We start from the raw sequence: 23,023 nt of genomic DNA, 5'->3' as shown, positions 1-23,023 counted from the left end.
CGAGGCGTATTCTATACGAGATTAATGATGAGTAAAATCCATTGATTAAAAACTTATTATCAAATTCTTCATTCTACTGGTCAACTTCAGCGCGCACAGCTCAAAAGAAAAATGCATAACAATAACTATTGTCATTTACATAACATTATAATGAGAGCACTATAATAAAAATGTTGTGAATTCTTAGAGTTTCGCTGGTGTTTAATGTTAACTGTCTTTTAATAAAACATTATTTTTGTATCTGCAAGGCGTCCGTTACACATTTTCCTTGTGTTACATCAGTAATTATGACTAATATGTAATGTCTGACTTAAATCTTGGTTATGTATTTTGACCCCGCTCCCAAACATATGATTCGACTCTCAGTCGACTTTCAGTCGGGAAGATTCGAAAGTTCCTATTCCACTATGAAAAACCTTAATCGGGGACGACCCCAAATTTTGTTTAAAGGTGCCATAGAATGCATTGATACAATATTTAAAATTGTCCTCTTAAGTGTGTGTGTTAAGTTTTATCTCAAAATATCCCACAGAACTTTTTTTTCCATAGCTTAAGGGAATTTGAAATTCAAAAGAAAAGGAGCTGAGGCTCCCACCTCCCTTCCAGTGTTGCCAAGTCTGCAGATTTGGGTTACTTTAACACTTTTGCTGTGGGTTACTTTTCATGTTCGCAGGAGATGAACATGAGGCGTCAGCGTTAACAATTTACGGAGGGCGTTTCTGAAGCTTGGTGCTGACATGACAGTCTTAAGCCTCTTTCACACTGCGATTCCAGAAAATACACGGCTAATTTGTCCTGGCAATTGTTGCCGCTTGAAAAGTTCTGCCATGAGCAATGGTTCCAGTGCAATCCGACTGACCCACAATTCATTTTGCCAACGCCTGATGTCACACCATTCAAAGTAAACAAGAGGTGTTGACACCTACACCCCATGTGAATGGGGCGTGGTGTGTTACTGACCTCACACATTGCTTCCAAACAGAATTTTTAACTACAACATTCACAATCATTCTGGTAGCACCTGAAGCCATCATTAGTGAAAACAGGCAGAGACAATGGTAGCTTTAGCAACATTAGCCGTACCGAGAGTCAAGAAGCTCTTTTGCAAAACAAAATATGATGCGTGATGCTTACTTTGTCTGGAGTCTGGACATTTGCACATGAAGCATTGGTATCAATCCCTCTTTCAGAAGCAATCTTTACACAGATGTAGTGCTGAACTGACCCTCGTTTATGAGGCAGTCCAGTGTAAAATGTAAGCACAAATTATATCACTTTTCAGGTTTTTTTTTCTGGGACCACCGTGTCCTCAGCAGTCTATGGTGATTACTATATTAGCTGGTGCATCCCAACACACAACACTTTTAATTGCTCTTTGGCACTAACATTGTACCTCCAGCAGCTACAGCAAGAGAAAAGTATTGGTGAACCACAGCTTCTCGCTCAGGCTCCATATATGCTAATATGGCAGAGAGCACCACAAATGGGCGGGACTTTCACAGACTAAGTCGTGAATCGTATCTTATAGATATAAACAGTATTGCCTCATATCGAATCGCTTATAAAGAAAATATCGATATCACATAAACTCAATATACCGCCTAGCCCTACATGGGGGTTGGTTTAAATCATTCACATTGGCAGCCTTTAGAATGTCATCAAGGGCAGCTGCCAAGCCACTAGCAACCAAATAAAATAGCCATTAGCAACCATTAAGCAAGACCTATCTCAAAATATTGTAGAGTGGATTGGCTCATTTGATTCTAAATTTAACTTAAAAATAACCACTTATTGACACTCTATGGACTTTATTAGGTTTTATAAGTTGCTTTATTTCTTTTCACATTTACATATTTGGCAGATGCTTTTATACAAATCAAGTTACATTTAGTCACCATCTGTGTATTTGTTTGTATTTGTTTGTTGAAACAGAGGTGGCAGTGTTGGATGATGTTAACACCCAGAATGATGACAACAGTCCCGATGACCTGTCAGTTCCAACCTTTTTCATTTCTCAAGAAATAAAAAAATAGGCTATATGTATATATATTGAACTCAGTTTGTATATTTGTGTGTTGGAACAGACATGACAATGACGACACCACGACTGCGCCCTTTATTGACACCACTGAACAAATCATGTAAGATAAATGACCAGCCTAAACCCTGCAGAATGAGCCAATTTGAACAGCATTTTAAATAAACATTCCTAACAGCATGCATCTATGGGCTTTATTATGTTATATTAGTTGCTTTATTTCTTTTTTACATTTACATATTTGACAGATGCTTTAATACAAAGCAAGTTACATTTAGCATTATACATTTATACCAAACCATTTGTGTATTTGTGTGTTGGAACAGAGCTGACAGCTGGGAAGATCTTTACGGCGACACCACAAGTGATGACTTCAGTGGCGAGTTTCCGTGAGTTCCATTCTTTTTCACTTCTCCATAAGATTGAGAGCATTTGCTGTCATGTGTAAATGAGATAAAATGTCTAAATTATATATAAAAAAAAAAACATTCAACTCAATTTGTATATTTGTGTGTTCAAACAGATTTGAATATGGCGACAATGCTGCTCAGCCCATTGCTGATGAAAAAAAATAAATAACCAGGCTAAACCCTGATGAATGAGCTGAAGTAAACAGCATTTTAAATAAACTTACCTAAGAGCATGCATCTATGCTTGTTTGTGCATTTGTGATCAATGTAATGTGTGTTATTGATAGACTTGGGTACCAGCAGGCTTAAGGGACATAACACACACAGTTTCACCCAATCTCATGTTAATCCTGAGTACCTATACAGTAGTATTGCATCCTTCCTATCTCCAAAAAGTCTTTAGTTTTATCATATTTATAAAAGAAAGTTACAGCTTTACAATTCTTTTAAGATAAAAGAACCTCAAGATATCATGCTGTGCATCTTTCCCCTTGTGAAAAAGAAGTGCACTTAAGTATACTTTTATAAAGTGTACTTATTGCGGAAACAATATACTTTAAAAGAACACACATAAGTGCAAGTTAAATTTTATTTTCGCCGCTTAAGTAAATTGTATTTGTAATTAATTTAAAATAAATCACACTTTAGTTATATTAAATGCAATAAGTTTGCATCAACTTTTGAGTGATTTTTTAAACAACTTAAGTGGGACTTAAGTGGCACATTTTAGTACATCTTTATATGTACAATTATGTTCTTAATTGCGTCTAATGTCTTTAAAATATGTTTAATATGTTTAAAGTGTACTACTAATGTACTGAACTAAAATACACTTTAATGTCAGTTAACAATACACTAAAGTGTGAATTAAATGTAATGTTTTTGACCACATAAATGCATATTTGTACTTAATTTCAAATATAGTTTGTTAAAAATTACATTAATTGCAATTAATTAATTTTTGAGTTAAATTTTTGAATAAAAAATTTTTTGTCTCAAGATGCAAAACAGTAATGTTTTTTATAAGGCATGTTATTGAAAATTACTTAAATGTTCTTATTGTACTATGATCCTGGCTAAGTCTAAGCCCTGTCTGTGAAAACAGGCCATTAGTTCTCAAACCTTTACTAGCACCAACGTTAAACAGGACTGAAAGTTTTTTTCTAAAATCTTACTCAAGCATTAGTGAATGCAAATTTGTCTAAATAAATAAATTAAATAATAATTTTAAAAAATAACTCCAAATGAACTTGCTGGAAAGGGTTGTCTGTCAATGTCCCAGAAGCTGTCCATCAGCACTAAACTTCACGTGTCATGATGCTGTACACCATCTCTCCAGTGTGAACGGAAATGTTCCAAAGAGGCAGGAAAGTCCGAAAAAATTCCTTGAGGAAAGAAAGAACAATAATTGTTATGAAACATATATCCAGTCATTATAAATGGTTCAGTTGAGTGAAAAAAATAGACACAGTTGCAGTCTAAAGTTTATATACACCTTGCAGTATCAACAAAATGTTAATAATTTAAGCAGTAAGAGGGTAGAGAGGTAGAATAATAATAATAATAATAATAATAATAATAATGCAATTACTGCCTTGATGAAGCATTATATTCTGCAAGATGGCAGCAGAGAGAATAAAAGGCATGCCTTCTTTCTTCACGTGAACATATGGCTTCATTTTGCTAATTTTCCTACATAGTGACGTAGAGATGTGGGGGTGTTTTTAAACAGGCCGTTTTGGGGGTGTGGACTAGTCTTTACTTTTATAAAGAATATCTCTTTGGATTTGAAACTTTACAGATCTTCTTCATGCACCAAGAGCTTGTAGGTTGTCCATTGATGTATGGGTTGTAATGATAAGACAATATTTGTTCGAGATAAAACTATTTGATTATCTGGAATCTTAAGGTGCAGAAAAAAAATCTAAATATTGATAAAAATCGCCTTCAAAGTTGTCCAAATTATGTTCTTGCAAATTACATATTAAAAATGAAGATTTGATATATTTATGGTAGAAAATGTACAATATATCTTAATGGAACATGATCTTTACTTAATATCCTAATGATTTTTGGCATTAAAGAAAAATCTATAATTTTGACCCATAAAGTGTATTTGTGGCTATTGATACAAATATACCCCAGTGACTTAAGACTGGTTTTGTGGTCCAGGGGCACATATTCCAAAATTCCAGATGTAGTACATCGTTCATATCACACGTGGGCAGTAAACACAATGGAATACATTGGGGTTATGCAGTGTGAAGCCCTGCACAATAGTTACTACAGAGACGGCACATTGCAAGGATGTGGGCTTAGAAGAAGCCCAGGATGAGAGAGAAAGAGGGAGAGAGAGAGAGAGGCAGCTGAGGTAGAACATCTGGAGTTGGCTGAATCTGAGTGTTTTTTCCCTGACTGCCTGACAGCAGTCTGCTGTAGAAGACACAGGTGAGTTCTTGAAATGCTGCACACACATATATGCATGTTTCTACATTATATATTCAATGATTATAAAATAAATTGTATGTATACAATAATTTGTATATTTGTAAATGTTTAAACTCCTTTTCTGTAAAGATTACAGCAATTCAAGGTGCTGTGCTCAATGTATGAATTTAACATTGACACAGTTTGATTATTCTGTGGAGCATCTTCATGTGGTTGACGTTTGATTCACTCTGACTGGGTGATATTATGCATCTGTGGATGTTTGTGTATCTTTAAGTATAAAGCTGTGCTTTGTTTAGTATTTTATATGTAATTAAATGCTCTTCCTTTTTTGAGACATTGATATTGCATATCAGCCATACATGCACACATGCATAGTTGTTCAGAAAGGTTGAAAAAGCTTGTAGTAACCAGTCATCTGTTGGACAGGGTCCAATGTTGACATAGACTACAGCACTTTGGTGTTGCCATGAAGTGAGGACACACAAGCAATTTTCTCCTTTGCACACATAAATGCAAGCACATCTTCTCAGATCAGTATGTTTGTGCAGGTGGGCAGTATGGCGACAGGATTCAGTGATACTAATAGCTTTATTTGTGCCATATTTTACTTAAAATGAAAAGCCGTCTTAGGGTTCAATTCATAAATCTTTAGGGATGTTCCGCATTTGTTAACTCACATCACATAAATAGGGTAGGCTATACGATCACAATGTTATATGCAGAGAGGATTTACTAAGATCATTTACAATTATTCTTGACCCAAAGGAGGTCAGAGGTCAGCACAACTGCTTTTTTATTGTTTTGGAAATTACATTTATGTATATTTAAGTAAATGACTAAAACCATCTAGATTCCCAGAATGCACCAGGCTTTAATAGTAACTGTAATCTAGAGCTCAGAGTTTGTATTATAGTTGAGTCAGAATGTCTGTGTGTTTGAGCAGATGTGAGTATTTTTACGGTTTGGTCAGTGTGACATGTAAACTGCCTTAGGGGAAATCCACACCTGTAAGAGAAGAATGGGGAGATGAGGTGAGATTGGGGTGATTATGAAAGAGAGAGAAAGAGAATGAAATCGACAGAGAGAGAGAGAGAGTGAGTGCAGGAGGTTAATATGATCTTCTCTCTCTCTAAGTCCCATTACAGGTGAAAAATAACATTTGATGATATTAAAAAAAAAGGATATGAGTTGTAAGGCAGGGTAGAGATCACTCGTCCTATTTTCCCTGCTTTGTCACATAAAAACACATCTGCAGGTGTTACAGGAACTTTAATGTCACATCAGGTCATTTAAATTCAAACTAATAGATTTCAACTTTTTTTTAAGATGATGTAACATTAAAACTATACGGACTGTTTTAAACTGTTTTAGGCCTTAGTTAATTTTTGCTTTGCAAATTATGCTAAAGGGTGAAAATAGGGTTTAATTGTTTGTGGTGGGAACAAACACACATTTGACTGTAACAAACTGATTTTAGACTCTGCTTGGCTCTGTGTTTGCCAAGTAGCAGATATGTTTAGACATGAGAGAATTCTAATTTTATAATATAATTAAATGATGGACACTGATTACAACAGGAAGTCCAAAGTTATCTCATTATGTCTATCCTCTGAATGAGAGAGCGAGAGAGATAAAGAGAGATAGATACGACTACAGCCAAGCATGAAAATATAATTTGTTGTGCAAATAAACGATGATTATGCTCATTGTTGCATATCTATCTCTGAAAAGCCTACAAAAGCTAGGCATGCCTTCTTACTTAAGACTAACCTATTCTGAGATCAGCTGGGGATATAATGATATGTCATGCAAATTGTAATGATTGGCTGTGCTGCTGTCATCAGTTACTCACCCTCATGTTGTTCCGAACCTGTATGATGTCTGAAAGGGGAATGTTGATGCTACTGCTTTGCATATAATGAATAACAACTTAAATGGCATTCTCTGTGTACCAGAAAGCTATTGTCTAGACTTGGAATATAGCCCATGATCCATATAGACTATAGTGTTATGAAACATTTTAACCTTTTTGGAGCTTGACAACCCCTGGACACCATTCAATTGCATTGCATGGAAAAGAGCATGGTGAACATTTTGCCTAATTCATGTGCTGTCAGAAGAAGCATAAAAATTCATCATAATAAAAAATAAAAAAATCTTTTTGATATAAGAGTGTTTTGAATTGGTCGTGAACTGACAGAAGAGAGAACCATTGCTGCAGTGACTGTTAAGTTTTGTTAGTTTATTCCCACCAGATGTATTTTGCTTTCGCTTTCCAGTGATGCATATTTAAATTTATAAATAACTATTGCATATTTTATGTATGTATTTTAAATTGAAAAAAATTGCATTTATTTGTTAGAAGTTCCTGAATCATCAACAAGCTCACTGTCTAGATAACACTGGCTGCTAATGTATACCATAATGCAGTATTATAAATATCATTGCCATATATTTTATTAAAATTCCACTGGACATTGACTAAATCTCTTCTACCCTTTAAATATAATATATCCAAGAAATAGGCAAGATTGAACCTGCCGTCTTCCTTGTACTTGACTTCATAAATAGGAAGTAGTATTTTTTATACATATAGCATAAAAAGACAGTATAACATATCCTTGTGTTTCACTGAAAAAAAAAAAAAAAGTAATGAGGGTGAGTTACTCATAATAGATTTTTAATTTTTAAGGTTAATTGTCCTTTTAAGAATTTAGATTCTTAATGATGGATGGAATGTGAGGGGCTTTTCAGACAAATCAAAAACTGTTGTGCAGTGAATTTAATGAGCTCTTTGCATGTTAGTGTGTGTATTCAGAGCATCTATAGATTATCCATAGAACATTCAGATCGATATGAGACCGTTCTGCAAGCCTGCTGCCCAAGACACACACAAATAAAACACTACAGTCTCCAGTACACTCAGTGGATACGTTGCTGAGACAAAATGATTGCATTCACATTTTGAGCCATTGCAGGTCTTGATCAATGGCCACCCCCAAAGGAACATCTATAATTGGATGCACTTCAAATCCCTCAGCAGGGTCACAGTATCATCACACCCACACACTTCTCTTTTATCTCTTTCCCATTATTTCCAACTACAGAAAAAGTAACAAAGAGATCGCCTTTTTATATTTAATCAAAGGTGTCAACCCAACTCTCTCTTACAAATAGATGTAAAGGTCTATGTTCTCAGAGAAACTCGTGATATTGTTCAATAAGGGTCATTGTTTGGGACTGAGTAAAACCCTTGTCATTAAATCAACATTTTTACACTTTATGTCCTCACGGTTTCCAAAGTAACTGTTAAAGCCTCTGTAGTGTCAAAGCTGCTGAAATGCATGCTGAGTGCCCCAGGGGTGTGCACGTCTAATTTAGATGCACCTCTTTGTTATTTTCAGACTCCCAAGATGCTTTGCTGTTTGGCGGTATCCTGAGGTGGCCAATGTCGTCGGGTCTCTTTGACATGCAGTGGTGGCAGGCGCTCTTAAACTCCACCCTCAGTCTCAATCAAAGCAACAGTAGTTTGTTCCTGCTTGATGTCCCCTGCTGGCAGTCAAGCGCCATGACGCTTACACTAGTGCTATGCTACTGCCTGGTGCTTATTTTGGGCTTGCTTGGTAACATCCTCCTCATTTGCATTATTATGCACCAGCGGGACCCTCCTAACGTCACAAGCATCCTCATTGCCAACCTTTCGGTTTCTGATATCCTGGTGAGCGTGTTCTGCCTTCCCTTCACAGTGGTTTACACGCTCATGGACCACTGGATTTTCGGTGCGCTGCTATGTCGCCTAATGCCATTCGTGCAGTGTGTGTCGGTGACCGTTTCAGTTCTGTCTATGGTTTTGATCGCACTTGAAAGGCACCAACTCATCCTGCATCCATCTGGCTGGAAGCCGAGCGTCCCTCAGGCGTACATAGCCGTCTTGATTGTGTGGCTGCTGGCTTGCGTAACATCATTGCCTTTCTTGGCATTTCACTTGCTCAGCAGTGAGCCATACAGTCTGCTTCCTGCGCCACTCAGCCAGCTGCAGGCTTGTCTGGAAGTCTGGCCCTCTCAGCAACACAAACTAGCCTACACCACCAGCCTGTTACTATTCCAGTACTGCTGCCCGCTGCTGCTCATGCTGCTTTGTTATCTTCGCATCTTCCTGCGACTGCGACGCAGACAGCGCATGCTGGATCGCCAGTGCAGCCGCAACCGAGAGGACGAACACCGGCGTATGATGCACAGCAAACGCATTAATGTCATGCTTGTCACTTTGGTGGCTGCATTTGCTGTGTGCTGGCTGCCATTAAATGCCTTTAATGTGGTGGCAGACTGGCACCAGGAGGCGTTGCCTGTGTGTTACCACAATCTGCTGTTTTCATTCTGCCATCTGCTGGCCATGAGCTCTACCTGCGTCAACCCCATCATCTATGGCTTCCTTAACAGCAACTTCCGCAAGGATGTGGCCTCCGTGGTGCTACACTGCCATTTTCAGTCACTCGAGGACAGCTACGAACAATTTCCGATGTCCACAATTAACACTGACGTGTCACGGACATCTTTTAGACTCAGAAACAATTCTGTGTAATTGGGGTAAATGCTTAATGTTAATTAATCTTAACATCAAAACCAGTGTTTAGTTTAGATCAGGGGTCACCAAACTTGATCCACGCGGAGCCAAAGCTTTCCCTGTCCAATTTTTTTTTTCCTCGTTCTTACGTAAACACAGCATCATCTTAAAAATATCTGCATACACACGAAACCTCTGAATCTACCACAAAACAATATAGTATACATGCAAGACCAGTGTGTGGCCAGTTGCCAACTTGGTGGCTTTGTTGCTAGATTTAGTGACTTTTTCAGACCCCATTAGCGACTTTCTTTACAAAAAGTGACTAGCAACAAATCTAGCTACTTTTTGGACAACTCTTAGCGACTCTCTAAATGTCGACAGAACTGGTTTTATATTAAAACAATTTCATCAATATGTTAATGACGCATTACTCCGGATGCGTCTGAACGAAATGCTGTTATGATGCAAAATTTTTACATTTACAGCTAAATGCATCTCCGTGTGGACAGGCCCTTGGTTCTGGAGGTCCGTTGTCTTGCAGACTTTACTCCAACTTGCCTCAACACAACTGCCTGGAAGTAAAGACCTTGATTAGCTGGTTCAGGTGTGTTTAATTGGGGTTGGAGCTAAATTCTGCCGGACACTGGCCCTCCAGGACCGAGTTTGGTGACCCTGGCTTAGATCAACATCAACTGTTTCACTCCAGTGCCAAAACTTTCACACAGATGCCAGCCCAACCTTAGACTTAGCTCTTTTAACCCATATGGTACAAAAAAAAAATACTTTTTTCTGGACAAAATATATTTCAAATATATGGTATACATACATGTTGTAAACATCATATTGAAAATATACTCTGTCTAAACCTTCGAATGACAAAATATATTAACAAAATGTTCTTTAAAGGGCAAAAAAATGCATTTACAATCTTTCACAAGCATCCTCTGCTAAATCTCATGGAATAAATATGGACATGGAAGCTATGGTGATTTCTCATCTATGTGCTTTTTCCACTCAAACACAATGAAAGCTTTAAGGAATGAATTAGTCGAAGGCAATGCTTGAATTTGAAACATTATCTCTTCTTCCTTGAGGCAAAGAGCTAAGTTTGGAGGTACTGGCAGTGTACAAATGCCTGGAAATTGCAGCTAGCTAAGCCGTAATGCTAACCCTAATGCATAGCGTAATGCAAGCTAAAACCCACAATAAATCTGAATATACCTGTCAGCTTATATTGTCAAACTGCAGCCTTAAAAGGCGAAGAATGACAATATCCACTGGGCAAACAAAACTGGGCTGGAGGGTTTTTTTTTTTTTTTTTTTTTTATTCTGCTGTGGCTTATTTTTGTGACTCATCCTTCCAAACAAACGCACACACATACAATCTGTTCAAAGCATTTTTGTAAGATACACTGTCTGAAATGTACTATCAAATATGTAGTTTTTCAGAAAATGTTAACTAATCTGTTCAGACTGTTGATCTGATGTCAGGCTTTATAACTTGCCTGTCTGTCACATAAAGACACCTGTAATATGTGTATATGATAAAAGGGTTCTGGTACAATCCATTATTATTATTTTTTTCAAGTGAGTTCTCAATGGTAAGAGCAAGATTATTTCAATTCATGTATTAGTAGTGCAGAGTTGTTACATAATTAATTTACAGGTCTGAGTGCTTGCAGGTAGATCAGATTCTTAGACAAAAAGAAAAATATCCAATAATCTTTTTTTTTTTTTTTTTACCTGTCTTACCTGTAATAGTGAGATTCAAACACAAGTCCCTTATTCCCTTATTAAGTCATACTTTATTTACTCTATTTCTTTGCTGTATATACCGTATATTCTTCTGATGGACAGAATTCCATTATTAAATCTTACCTTTTTTATCATGTGTAAGTATGCTCTCATTAATATCTGAATGCATTCAGCAGCCAGCAAGATTGTAATTACCCAAACGTCTAAACAGATTGTAATGCCTGAATTGAATGTGACTACATCTTATTTTGGTGTTATATATTTTCATGTTTTGTGGAACATTATAAATGTTTACTGTTCTGGTCTATATCTTTGTAATGTCATATACATGGGTGGAACATCAATAAATCTCTTTTATGGGCAATTGGGATGATACCAAATGGTGTAAAAAGGAAAGCAGAGATTTAGAGGGAGAAGTATAGAGAAGAGAGGATAGATGAGTTTAATATGAATTTTCCTGGAACTGTACACTTGGCTCATGCTATAAGGTTCTCACTTATGCATCTGTTTATCTGTATTTCTTCACTACACCTAAAATTGTTGTGATGCTGTTTAGTTTTTGTAAATATGTCAGATGAATGAAACATAAATGAAAGTAAATGGCTGTTGTAATTTCGTTGCATTTATAGTTCATATGATATTATGTTTCTTAGCACTTTATCGAATAGCCTGGACATTTATTTGTAATTATTTAAGTACAGATATGCGTCTCAAGCATATTTATCTGTCCACAGGTTGTCGTTTAAATCAGCAAGTTTTTAAATTACCTTAAAAAGTATTAATTTTTTTCTTGGCAGCAAAATGAAACAGGGCATACATAATTAGAGGGTAGGATGACATTTATGAGATATAAAAAACTGAACATTACCAGTTGTAGGCTAATTTTCACATTTACATTTTTTTATTAGCCTATAAAAAATCATAATCTAAGTTATATGAAAAATGCCTCATCGAAGATTGAAAATGTGGCCAAATCATAGACTGTATAAAGGGCCAAATGAGACAATTTAGAGTAAAAAAACAAAACAAACATAGGCTATAGCTGGATTTCAGATTATTATTAATAATAATAATAATATACATTTATATTTAAATATTGTTGCATTGATTGTTAGACCCTTAAAATATGAATATTATTATTAACTATTCAATTTACATTTATTTTTAAAATATGTTACTGGGATTGGCTGATATTATAACGTCTGTTATGTTCTTATCGCTATGATTGGCTAATTACCCAGTCAGTCTGATGATGCCCACCTCTCACGTCCTCCTCATCACTCTGTAAAAGCTTTAAAATGTGCTTTTCTAGAGATGTTCCCACAGTCAAACATCAGGTTTTTTTAAGGTGCGCAATGAAGTAAACACAAAATTATTTGTGAGAAAGTCTTTTTTTTATTATTTAGAAAGTTTTATTTACCCCGTATATGGGTTAAAGGGATCATCGGATGCTACATGCATTTTAACAAGTTGTTTGAATGGAAATGTGTGTTGCCTGTGTGTGTACATAGTGATAATAATCCATGCATGTTTTTTTTTTATTATTAAATCTTTACCCCTTTCTCAAATCGAGCCTGTGTTTGTGACCTCACACAGACAGGCCCCTCCCACTATAGTTTGATTGACAATAGCATTTCAGTCGTTTCAGCACAAATCTCTCTTCGAGCAAATCATTCGTGGTCCAGCTTCACCTACAGAAAAAGTGAGTATAAGTTTTTATTTTTTTATTTTTTTTGTACCTTTTTTGCAAATCGCCTTTCCTAATAATGTGCTAATTAGCAAGATCTTGATTGGCTCCAAAGAGATAGTGCTGGGTCAGCAGAGCTCATTAAAGGAACACTCCACTACTTTTGGAAATAGGCATTTTCATTTTCACAACTCCCCTAGAGTTAAATTAGAGTTTAAATCCATTCAGCCAATCTCCGGGTCTGGTGGTAGCACTTTTAGCTTAGCTTAGCATAGATCATTGAATCTGATTAGACCATTATCATCTCGCTCAAAAATGACCAAAGAGTTTAGAAATTTTTCCTATTTAAAACTTCACTCTTCTGTAGTTACTTCTTATACTAAGACTGACGGAAAACGAAAAGTTGCGATTTTCTAGGCTGATATGGGGTAATAATCAAGATACTTGATTAACATTATTTGCTTGGGACTATTTACAGGCGCTTCATAATATCATTGCGCCTGCTACACCCATGGTATGGCAGCAAAGTTCCTTGATTATTATGCCGGAATGAGACTATAGTTCCTGTCCATACCGGCCTAGAAAATCTCAATTTTTCATTTTCCGTCTGTCTTTCTACACGATGTAACTACAAAGCAGTCAATTTTTTTTATAAAAAAAATAAAATAAACTCTCTGCAGAGAACTCTGGTCATTTTTGAGCGAGATGCTTATGGTCTAATCAGAATCAATCCTAAATTTAGCTAAAAGTGTAACCACCAGACCTGGAGATCGCCTGAATGGATTTGAAAATGGTAACGTTAAAACTCAACTGTATAAATCTAACGTTAGGTGATTTGGAAAATGAGCCTATTTTCAAAAATAGTGGAGTGTTTCTTTAACATTTAAAAGAAAATGCTACAAAATGGCTTGCTCTGAAAAGAGTTGTTTTTGACAAGGTAAGAAATTTGGTTTTTTACACTAACATTGAGAAATTTTAATCATTTGAGATCTGTGAAGGAAGGCTCAAGCACAATACTCTTTAATGAGACTGTAATGAGACTAACCCCTGCTCTGCTTGATAAGATTATAGACACTGAGGCGCTGAAAGGAAACTGAGGTAAGCCGTTGAAATTCTCAATTTGTTATTGAAAGCATTTAATAAACATCCATTACGAAAATGAACCATGGATTTACTACAAAAATCCATGGTTACAATAGTTAAACCATGGTAACCACAAATTAACCATGTTACACTAACCTTATTGTAACCATGGTATTTGTAGTAAAACTGTGGTTATACAAATGTTCATTTGTATGCCAAAAAATGCTACTGAATTTCCCTTTAGAACTTAATATAGTAAAACAAGTTGAAATATGTTTGTTTTTGTATCATTGCGGTAGTTATTAAAAACGACCTTATATGTGAATATTACGCTTTTACTGAATATTAAGTTTGACCGTATAAACTTTACAAAACACCCACATAATCGCATCAGTCACTCAGCCTCCCTCTTCTGGTCAGCATTGGAACAGTGGGAAACTTTGAGCTCGTTTTACAAGATTCTGTACAAACACACAACTGCACTCGATAGTAAAGCCCCAGTCTGTGTCAAGGTTGTACTTTTCAGCTAAAGTGAATAATAACTTTCAACTGGTTTATCAATGTTTGAAAAAAAGATTTAGCGTTTCTTTAAAAAGTATAGGCATCACTTTTGAATTAATACTACATTTATCCTAAAGAGGGTGCCATTGCTCAATTTATTTTTTTAATGTATATTTTTATAATTACTTAAATAGCATAAACGAATGCAGATACTCTCATGGGTGTATTTTCTGTTGTATTTAATAATACAGATTTGTTTTGAACTTTGTAACAGAATGATTCCTGTCGATCTTCTCATAGCAGACCTTACAATTAAATTATGTTTCGGTTCAAACTTAATCAGTTTGTATACGTTCTTCTGGGTTATTGGACAATAATAATTTCTGTTTTGGGCCTTGTGCTATGGGAGGGTGTATTAGAGGCCAGAGAATTAATAGCATGGAAGTATTTATAGCTTTGTTTACTGAGTAACCAGACAGTCCATATTAAAAATACATAAGGGAATCTCTCTCTCTCTCTCTCTCTCTCTCTCTCTCTCTCTCTGTGTGTGTGTGTCACACACTCACACACACACATTTTCCACTGCTCCAAATTGAACATGCCAATAGTAATGTCTTGTATGCAACAACATGAAAAGATCAATTTCCTGTCACTAAGAGCGCACACATACAACTGGTAAATATTGGGACTGGTAAATAAATCCCAAATAAACATAATTCAGAGATATTACATTACTGTGACAGATCTTCACTGATTATAGCAAGCTGTTTGTGTGTCTTATAATGCAAATTATCAATGAGATTTACAGACTAAACAAAGGAACCAGGAACCTGTCATTCAGCTTATCTAATATGAACAGTATTATATTTGACTGTGTGCTATATTAGCAACAGAAACACACACTTGAAAATCCAAAAACCATTGCCATGTTACACCAGTTCATCAGATTCAGCTGGCTATGGGGAGTTTGATGCACCTTTCAGAATGAAGCTGTTATTCTCGATTCTAATCTTTTGTAGGGTTAAACGAGTTTTAAAGGTATTTGTTTTTTCCACAATGTAGACAAAACCTAAACCTCACACAAACATTTCTGTGTCATGTCCAGAAGAAATAATGAACAGTTCCAGGATTTAATGGTAAATTATGAAATTATATTTTAAAGTTGTCAGGTTGATGATTTGGTCCAGTTATAAGGCCACATTAACTGTTACTCTTCCAAAGCTGAAAAACCAAGATCTCCCAGGAATTGTAAATGAGACACTCAATGAGAAAACGTCAAAAAGGATAAATCTATTTATTGTCACTAAAAATTAACATAGTATTGTATAAAACAAACTTACTGCAATAAAAGAACAAGACAGATACATCATATAATGGGACAGTGATACATTTTATATAGAATTATTTTGCACCGTCAAAATGTTTACTCGAGACACAAAGCAAGTCTTTGGTCAAAAGTGGCCTTTTCTTAACATTCATGTATACATAATGCATTACAGTTCTACAACATATACTGACATGAAATAATGACACTGGCATTTAAAAAAAAACACTAATAAAAGATATAGTGTTGTCAGGGACCAGCCTGTTTATAAAACTGTGGAGGGTGCTGTATTATCAGATGCACGAATACAAATACATTGCAGGTCACAGAATCAAAATCTTGTTTCTCTGTAGGTTTTTTTTTTTTTTTTTTTTTTTTCATCAGCATTTTCGTATATTTCTAAATGACTAACAATTAGAGATGCAGAACATGCTGAGGTATGTCTTAAAATGAAATGTGACTAAAGATAGTCAATTTAAAAACAAGGCCTCTCTCTTCCACTTAAATTAAATTAGTTGTCATTTTGGTATTACAGACAATAAAAGCAGACAATGCACAGGGAACTGTTGTAAGTCTTGTTACCCCAGAAATAGCTAAATAAATCTTTGGATTTTCCTTATTTTTTTCAATGCTTTTCAAGGTAAGTGCCGTGAAAAAAAATCCTATTCACAAATTATATAATTCTCTGAAGCTTTCGTCAGAAATGTTCTCATTAATGGAAATGTATGTTCACAGGTCGGTGATATCCACGTGCAACACAGTGAGACCCTCTAAGAAAGTAAAGTTTACACAATTCAAGTGATCAAGAGCTACAAAAAAAAAAAACACCTTCTGTGTCCAGTAAACAATCTACTGAATATACTATTAGCAAACCACTTCTGCTATATATAAGCCTCAAAAATGAGGCAGTCTTTATATAAGCATCTAAGAAAAATGAATACACGCTCTCTTAAATAATGACAAGGTTCATGGGGCATGTATAAAACATTTTCTTACTGAAGGAAAGAAAACGTTTGGCACCATGAGAAGTACTCAGGCAAAACCGTACCAGGTAAGAAAGCCATAAGAAAAGGAAGACAATCTTCTACATGTTTACCAGACTGTTAAGGCCAAGGTCAATTAAAGACCTTTAAGACATTGTTCAAGCCACAGAGGCTACTTTGTCACAATCAAGAGTGGGCTGTTGAGAAGTGTTGATGACCTCTTTTGCAGGAGAATTTCCCTCTTCTGACGTCCTGTTCCAGCAAGGCAGAGTGGCCAAGAACAGAAACAAACCAGACACTAAAACACAAGTGCCACTGAAGTAGAATGCCAAGTCATATGACTGAGTCCAGTCAAAGAACCAACCTGTAAGCAAAAAACAACAGAGACACCATCAGTAAAAGTGTTCAAAATCTCCCAGTGAGACAGGGAATATATTTTTTTTTCTGTATTTTGTCTTTAGTACTTTTCTTTTCTAGCAAGTTTTGGCTTCAATTTAAAGTATGCTTGCGTTCATTAGCTGCTTCTTACCTACAACAGGTGGCCCGAGGGTGATTCCAAACCCCCCGAAGCACATGAGAATGCCATGAGCCTGACTGAGTCGTTCAAGGCCCACGATCTTGGTAGTGATATAGGATGTGAGAGACCAGTTCCCTGAGAAAAATCCAACCACAGCCGACAGAACTTGCAGACCCATGTAGCTTTTAGACACAGGAATAAGAAGCAGAGCCACTCCTGTGCCTGTCAGTGTCAGGGCATACAGGTACAAGCTGTTCACCCATTGCATGTCTGCCAGGATGCCCAGGCCCAGCTTACCAATGCCTGCTGTCATTGAAACGATGGAGACAAGGGGTATTAGTGCAATCCCGTCAATAAGCCCCTCGCTCTGGGCTACGTCCTCCATGAAGAGCACAGGTGGGAATGCCCCTAAGCTGAACAGGAACATGGCAATGCAAAAAGCTATGAAGACACGGTCCTGTAGGAGCTCTACAGCCTCGCACAGGTACCGTCCATAGGGACTCATTCGCTTCTTGATGGCTCGTGCTATAACTGAACAGGACAATATCCCACCTTTTCTTTCCCCTTCACTGTCTTGCAGCTCTGTGGGTTCCTTGAGGATCAAAAGCTTAATGGTGGCTGTGTTATCGGCTGAGCTAAGTGTGGTTTTGAGATCAGAGTCAATGATAATGGCAGTAGGTTTGGTGTAGAGCGCTTCTGGTTCCTCTATACGCTGTAGAGCAGCTCTCTGTTTTAGGTAGTAACCAGGTAAGTTCAAAGGTCGCATTGGCCCAGCACATGCCATCAAGTTGAGCGCCAGCGCTCCAATGATAAGCAGGCAGCCCTCCAATCCAAACAACTCAATGAGCTCATTCTGGAGTGTGGCGTAAGTGAACCCGCCCACACTTGTACCTGAGAAGAATGAACATAATTAACCAAAAGAACCAGGCAATTAAAAGAAAAAAAAACACTGCTTTTTGCTATCTGCACCATTTTGTATGTTTTCTAATGAAAGGGAATTATTTATTTTCTTTGATTTACTTGTTTCACTTTATTTTCATGAAGCCATAAATGCTTTAGATAGTATAATAATATATAATAATACACATTTTATTCCATTCCACACCTGTGGTGACAATGCCCAGTGCTAGGCCACGCCTCTTGTCAAAGTACTGGCAGGTTATGGTCAGCGTGGCAGCATAGACAAGTCCACAGCCAATGCCTTTAACACAGAAACATAAATATATTCTTGAATGCATCATGAATGTAGCATTTCACAACTGTATTTACACATTTAAAATATCTGTACCTATACATTTTATGTCAGAGTGAAAAAACTTAATGTAAATGACATTATAGGTAATTATAGGCAGGCTTCTTTATAGGTGAACGAAGGTCTTACGGGTTTGAATTGACATGAGGGTGATTAATTAATGACAGAATTTAAATTTGGGGGTGAACAGTCCCTTTAAGTATGGATGAAGTTGATGAGCAAGAATCAGTTCATTAAATAATGTCCTATATTATGTACTTCTGATTGAGGCAACAAAGGAAAAGAAATGGTTAGGATGTCTCTGGTGTAAAGTAACTCCACTGAACTTGATTATGCAATCGTATTTGTAGGTAGCACATTTCTGTGTGTGTTCAGAGAGTTGGTGAGTATGACCAAAGGTCGTTACTGTACACAGTGACGGTACCATGGTTTCAAATTTCAAACTGTTTCTGAAAGTTGTATAAACATAATTAATAGCAACCCTGACACACTCTGACATTATAAAAACTGTTCAGGACTTCCTGCGCTTAATGAAAATCCTGGACATAAACACATACAGTAACATCACTCTACAAATAGTATGATGTGAGAAGATAAATACAAGGTATATTCATAAGCTCTGAAGATAAAAAAAAAAAAACAGACACAAATCCCTGACAGCAAGCAGTTTCGGTCCAGATTCGGCCCACTCATCGCATGCGGGCCGGATGTGGGCCAGATCTGGGCCGACACTATGTTGCTGTCTGGGATGCATACGTTTCTACCGGCAAATCGCTATCCGTTCAATGCTAATGATGCTTTTTTTATCTTACCAACAACAATGCCATAGGAGAAGATGAGGAAAGAGACACTTGGAGCAAAAGCACTCAGCATCAGACCTCCAGCCACCATCACACCGCTGAAGACAGTTACTGGCCGTGCACCAAAATTATCCACACAAGCACTGCACACCGGACCTACAAAGAGAGAAACGGGAACCATATCTTAGAGAACGCATAATAAATAAATATATAATGCACACCACACATTTGACAACCTACCAAACAATAAAAAACCCATTCAAGTTATCTTTGCCTCATGTACATAAGTACATTTTTTGCTGCTTTTCATTTCGAATCTTTTCATTTGTCTCTTTAATAACTGAATCATTGTGTCTTAGTTTATTTAGCTTGCACTGTTATTTTCAGTGCTGAACTCTAAAATCACCAATGCAAAGGCATCACATAATGCACATTATTTGTCTTGGCAATAAGCATAACCTGAAATCCTGAATAATATAAATGTAGGCTAAGTATACATACTGTTCTATATTATGATGACCCTTATATTAAGATTTATTACACAAACAAATTATTGGTACCATGTTATATGTGCCCTTACAGGACCAACAGTCCTTTTGTGCTATTAAAGGGACCCTCACTCCAACTCGGTCTTAACAGATACTAAAATAGACCCTGTCATACTATAGTGGTGAAGAGAATGTGTTTGTCTTTCTATGAGTAGAAATAACAAATGACTCAGGACTGAGTTACTCCTAATATGACCAAACTGGCTGGACTCTGGAGGGCATCTAGTGGGAACAGTCTGTGTTTGTGCCATCCAGACTAAATAATTTCACTGTCTTTATTGTGACGGCTCATTAGGTTCTGTTCTGTCTGGTATAGGATGCATTATATCATCTATCATCACTGCCGAATGCCCTCAGACACACTTACTATTAATCAACTCCAGCCAACTGAATGTTGAACTACACTGATATAAATAAACCTTTCCAAACTAGAGCTCTATATACTGACCAGCAATATCTGTATGGTTGGACAAACTGCATCTGAACCAAAACCATCCAACCCAAAGCAACTAGAACTCTATCAAGCAAAATGAAACAATAATTTATAAAGTAGCCAATCGGTGAAGAGGACAACTATCTGCTATGTTGCCCTTTCACAGGGTGTGTCTGTCCAGGAATCGATAGACATCTCCTAGACAGTACTACTGAATAAGATATGAGTGTGTTTGTTTCATAGGCCAGTTCAGCAACAACTGAGTACATCCCTCTTCTTCTGATTCAGTATGGCATGTGCACAAAAACACATGCCACTCATGCTCACACATACACACCCATGTCCCTGACAGTCCTGTCCATCATGAAATTCCCTACTGTGAAGTTGGACTATACAGCTATGTCTGTAAACAAAACCTGACACCTCCGTAACCCAAACACTCACACAGAGACACAATTACATGCACATTCAGCCTGTGTGAACTTTTACTCTAGTTCACGAAAGGTGACTATGTTTCAGTCTTTCTGCCCTTTCTATCTCTACTAAGTAAAGTTTAGACTATGTTCTTTTGGATTTGTCAGTTTGACCCCAGCAATGCAGATAGCAAAGAGCAACTAGTATGCAAAGAGGGCTTTAGAGTCAGCAGCATTCTTATGGGAAAAAGAGCACTTTTAGTGTGTGTGATGTTTATGTCAGATTAGATTTAGGACACTTGAGACAAAGAAACAGGTCTGTCTTAGAATTTGTGTCTATTATAAATAGGTAAACAACCAAAACCAGGACATTTTTACTTAAGAAAAATAATTGCATGACATATTAATATCCTTATTAATATTTATCTGGCACATTATTGTGGTAACACTTTACAATAAAGTTTACTTTGTTAACATTAGTTATGTTAGTTAACACAAACCAATATTTAATATAAACATTATAAACAATATTTATACAGCATTTATTAACCTTGGTAAATTAGTAAATGTGAATTTGTACTCACATTAATAAATATTAACAATAAACATGTATTTTATTAATTACCATGAATAATGGTTAATGCTGAAAAAAATATATTGCACAAAGTTCATTTTAACTAATGTTATGAAATGAGACATTGTGAAGTGTAACCACAATAGCTTTTTTCTTGATTATAGCATAAATCTAACAAAATCCAATGGATGTGAAACTCACATTATACAGTTTTGCTTGCAAAGTTAATTATTTGTGTTCATATGTTTCTAACTGATTAAGAAATTTTTCAGTGCTATTTCTTTTTGTCTTGTACTATTTCAAAACGTTGAACACCCATTTGTCAGCATGTGTGAAAATGTGCATCAGAACTCTTGCTTTTTGCACAGACTGCTTTATTTAGGAAAGCTGTTCGCTCTCTTTATCTCTCTCCCTCACACACACAAGAGAAATGATCAGTACTCACTGGTGATGAGTGCCACACCAGACACCATGGATCCCACCCAAGCCGTCATGCCTTTTCCCTCCTGGAAGGCACTGAGCCACTTGGGGTACAACACCCCGACGGACTGGGGGGATCCAAAAGACAGGAACTGGGCCATGAAAGAGGCCACCACAATCATCCATCCCCATCCACCATCTAAAGCACCTTCACCCTTTACAGCACCCATTCTCAGCACTGATCTTATGCTGACTTCACTTGACACACAGACCTTCAGAAAGAAAAGGGAGAAACATCAATTTGATAGTCTGCAGTTCATGCTGTAATTTATGCAAAACTAATTTTTACATGTATTCAATATGTAATTTTAAATAAAATCTGCATTACCATATTTAAACTTTAGGTTTTAAAACTTTTTATGTTTCATTGTATGCATAAAGGTCACTATATAATAGGAACTGAACTCCAAAAAGTTTAACAGGTGATTAAAAACGTTGAAAACTTAAAATGTTACTACACCTAAAATATTAACTTTTGCTTATTTAAACGAATCTAAACCAATGATATGTTACGTGCATTGTATTTATAAACTATCAGAATAAAATGTGAAAATTACAACGTAAAACACAAAACTTTAAAACTTTGAGACTTACGGCAGGTGGATGTTGCCCTTGCTTGGAGAGCGCGGTGCGCTGAACCGCTCGTGCCTGGCAGACCAGGCCAGTCTCAAGCGCTTCTCTGCTGAATACCTTCTCGCGCTTAGCATCGCGCGCAGCCTAGTTTTTAACGCTTCTAGAAAGAGACCACACCTCGAAGGTGGAGAGACCACTGACCGGACTGCCTTCCTATGCCCCTGTTTTATTTAAATTCGTTCACTTCATATATAACATTCCCCAGTCGTGAGAAAAATTGGTGCCGCTCAAGCGCATCTTCACCTCCAGCGCGCGCAGAGCGGTGCGACGGAAGACCTCTGAAGTTTCTCCTCAACTGCAGTTCGCCACCTAATAATTAACAGCTATTTTATTTCATAGTAAACATTCACTTCAACCCTATATTGTGTATGAGACCTATATATGCTTATTAGAGAATATTTTGTTCTTTTAAGGATCGCGCATTACCAGCAGAGGAGCAGAGAGAAGTGATGACAGGAGAGCTGCGTTCAACAACAGTTCAACGCCATTTGTAATCTGCTGTATTTGATAAGGCACCAATGTGAGGTTGGACATTGCAGCCAGTGCACGGGCATGTACTTTTCTCAGCATGCGC

At 36.8% G+C, this 23,023-nt stretch overlaps 2 protein-coding genes across 2 annotated transcripts; one reads left to right on the top strand and one right to left on the bottom strand.

Annotated features, from left to right (window-relative positions):
- Nucleotides 1–8,347: 8,347 nt before the first annotated feature.
- On the top strand, nt 8,348–9,527 carry npy4r (neuropeptide Y receptor Y4). Its single transcript, XM_052581249.1, has one exon. The coding sequence runs from the start codon at nt 8,348–8,350 to the stop codon at nt 9,479–9,481; it is 1,134 nt and encodes a 377-aa protein (XP_052437209.1). The 3' UTR covers nt 9,482–9,527.
- Nucleotides 9,528–15,767: 6,240 nt separating this feature from the next.
- On the bottom strand, nt 15,768–23,023 carry slc16a9a (solute carrier family 16 member 9a). The gene is made up of 7 exons (XM_052581413.1): nt 22,876–23,023; nt 22,411–22,758; nt 21,782–22,028; nt 19,381–19,524; nt 18,422–18,517; nt 17,329–18,207; nt 15,768–17,163 (listed from the first exon to the last, which is right to left on the bottom strand). Exons 3-7 carry the CDS (start codon nt 21,984–21,986, stop codon nt 16,958–16,960), a joined length of 1,530 nt encoding a protein of 509 aa, XP_052437373.1. The 5' UTR covers nt 21,987–22,028; nt 22,411–22,758; nt 22,876–23,023; the 3' UTR covers nt 15,768–16,957.

Source organism: Carassius gibelio, chromosome B17 (assembly GCF_023724105.1).
Source record: "Carassius gibelio isolate Cgi1373 ecotype wild population from Czech Republic chromosome B17, carGib1.2-hapl.c, whole genome shotgun sequence".
NCBI lineage: Eukaryota > Metazoa > Chordata > Actinopteri > Cypriniformes > Cyprinidae > Carassius > Carassius gibelio.
The sequence above is the reverse complement of the archived record's forward strand: the minus strand, read 5'-3'. Positions and strand labels throughout refer to the sequence as shown.

Bases quoted from the DNA above. Each gene is read 5' to 3' on its own strand.
- npy4r (XM_052581249.1), top strand. From the start codon at position 8,348: ATGTCGTCGGGTCTCTTTGACATGCAGTGGTGGCAGGCGCTCTTAAAC.
- slc16a9a (XM_052581413.1), bottom strand. From the start codon at position 21,986: ATGGGTGCTGTAAAGGGTGAAGGTGCTTTAGATGGTGGATGGGGATGG. The intron at 18,208-18,421 runs GTGTGGAATGGA...CATTCTTCTCAG, and splicing joins ACTGGGCATTGTCACCACAG to GTACAAGTGTGGGCGGGTTC. The intron at 17,164-17,328 runs GTAAGAAGCAGC...TTTTGCTTACAG, and splicing joins CCTCGGGCCACCTGTTGTAG to GTTGGTTCTTTGACTGGACT.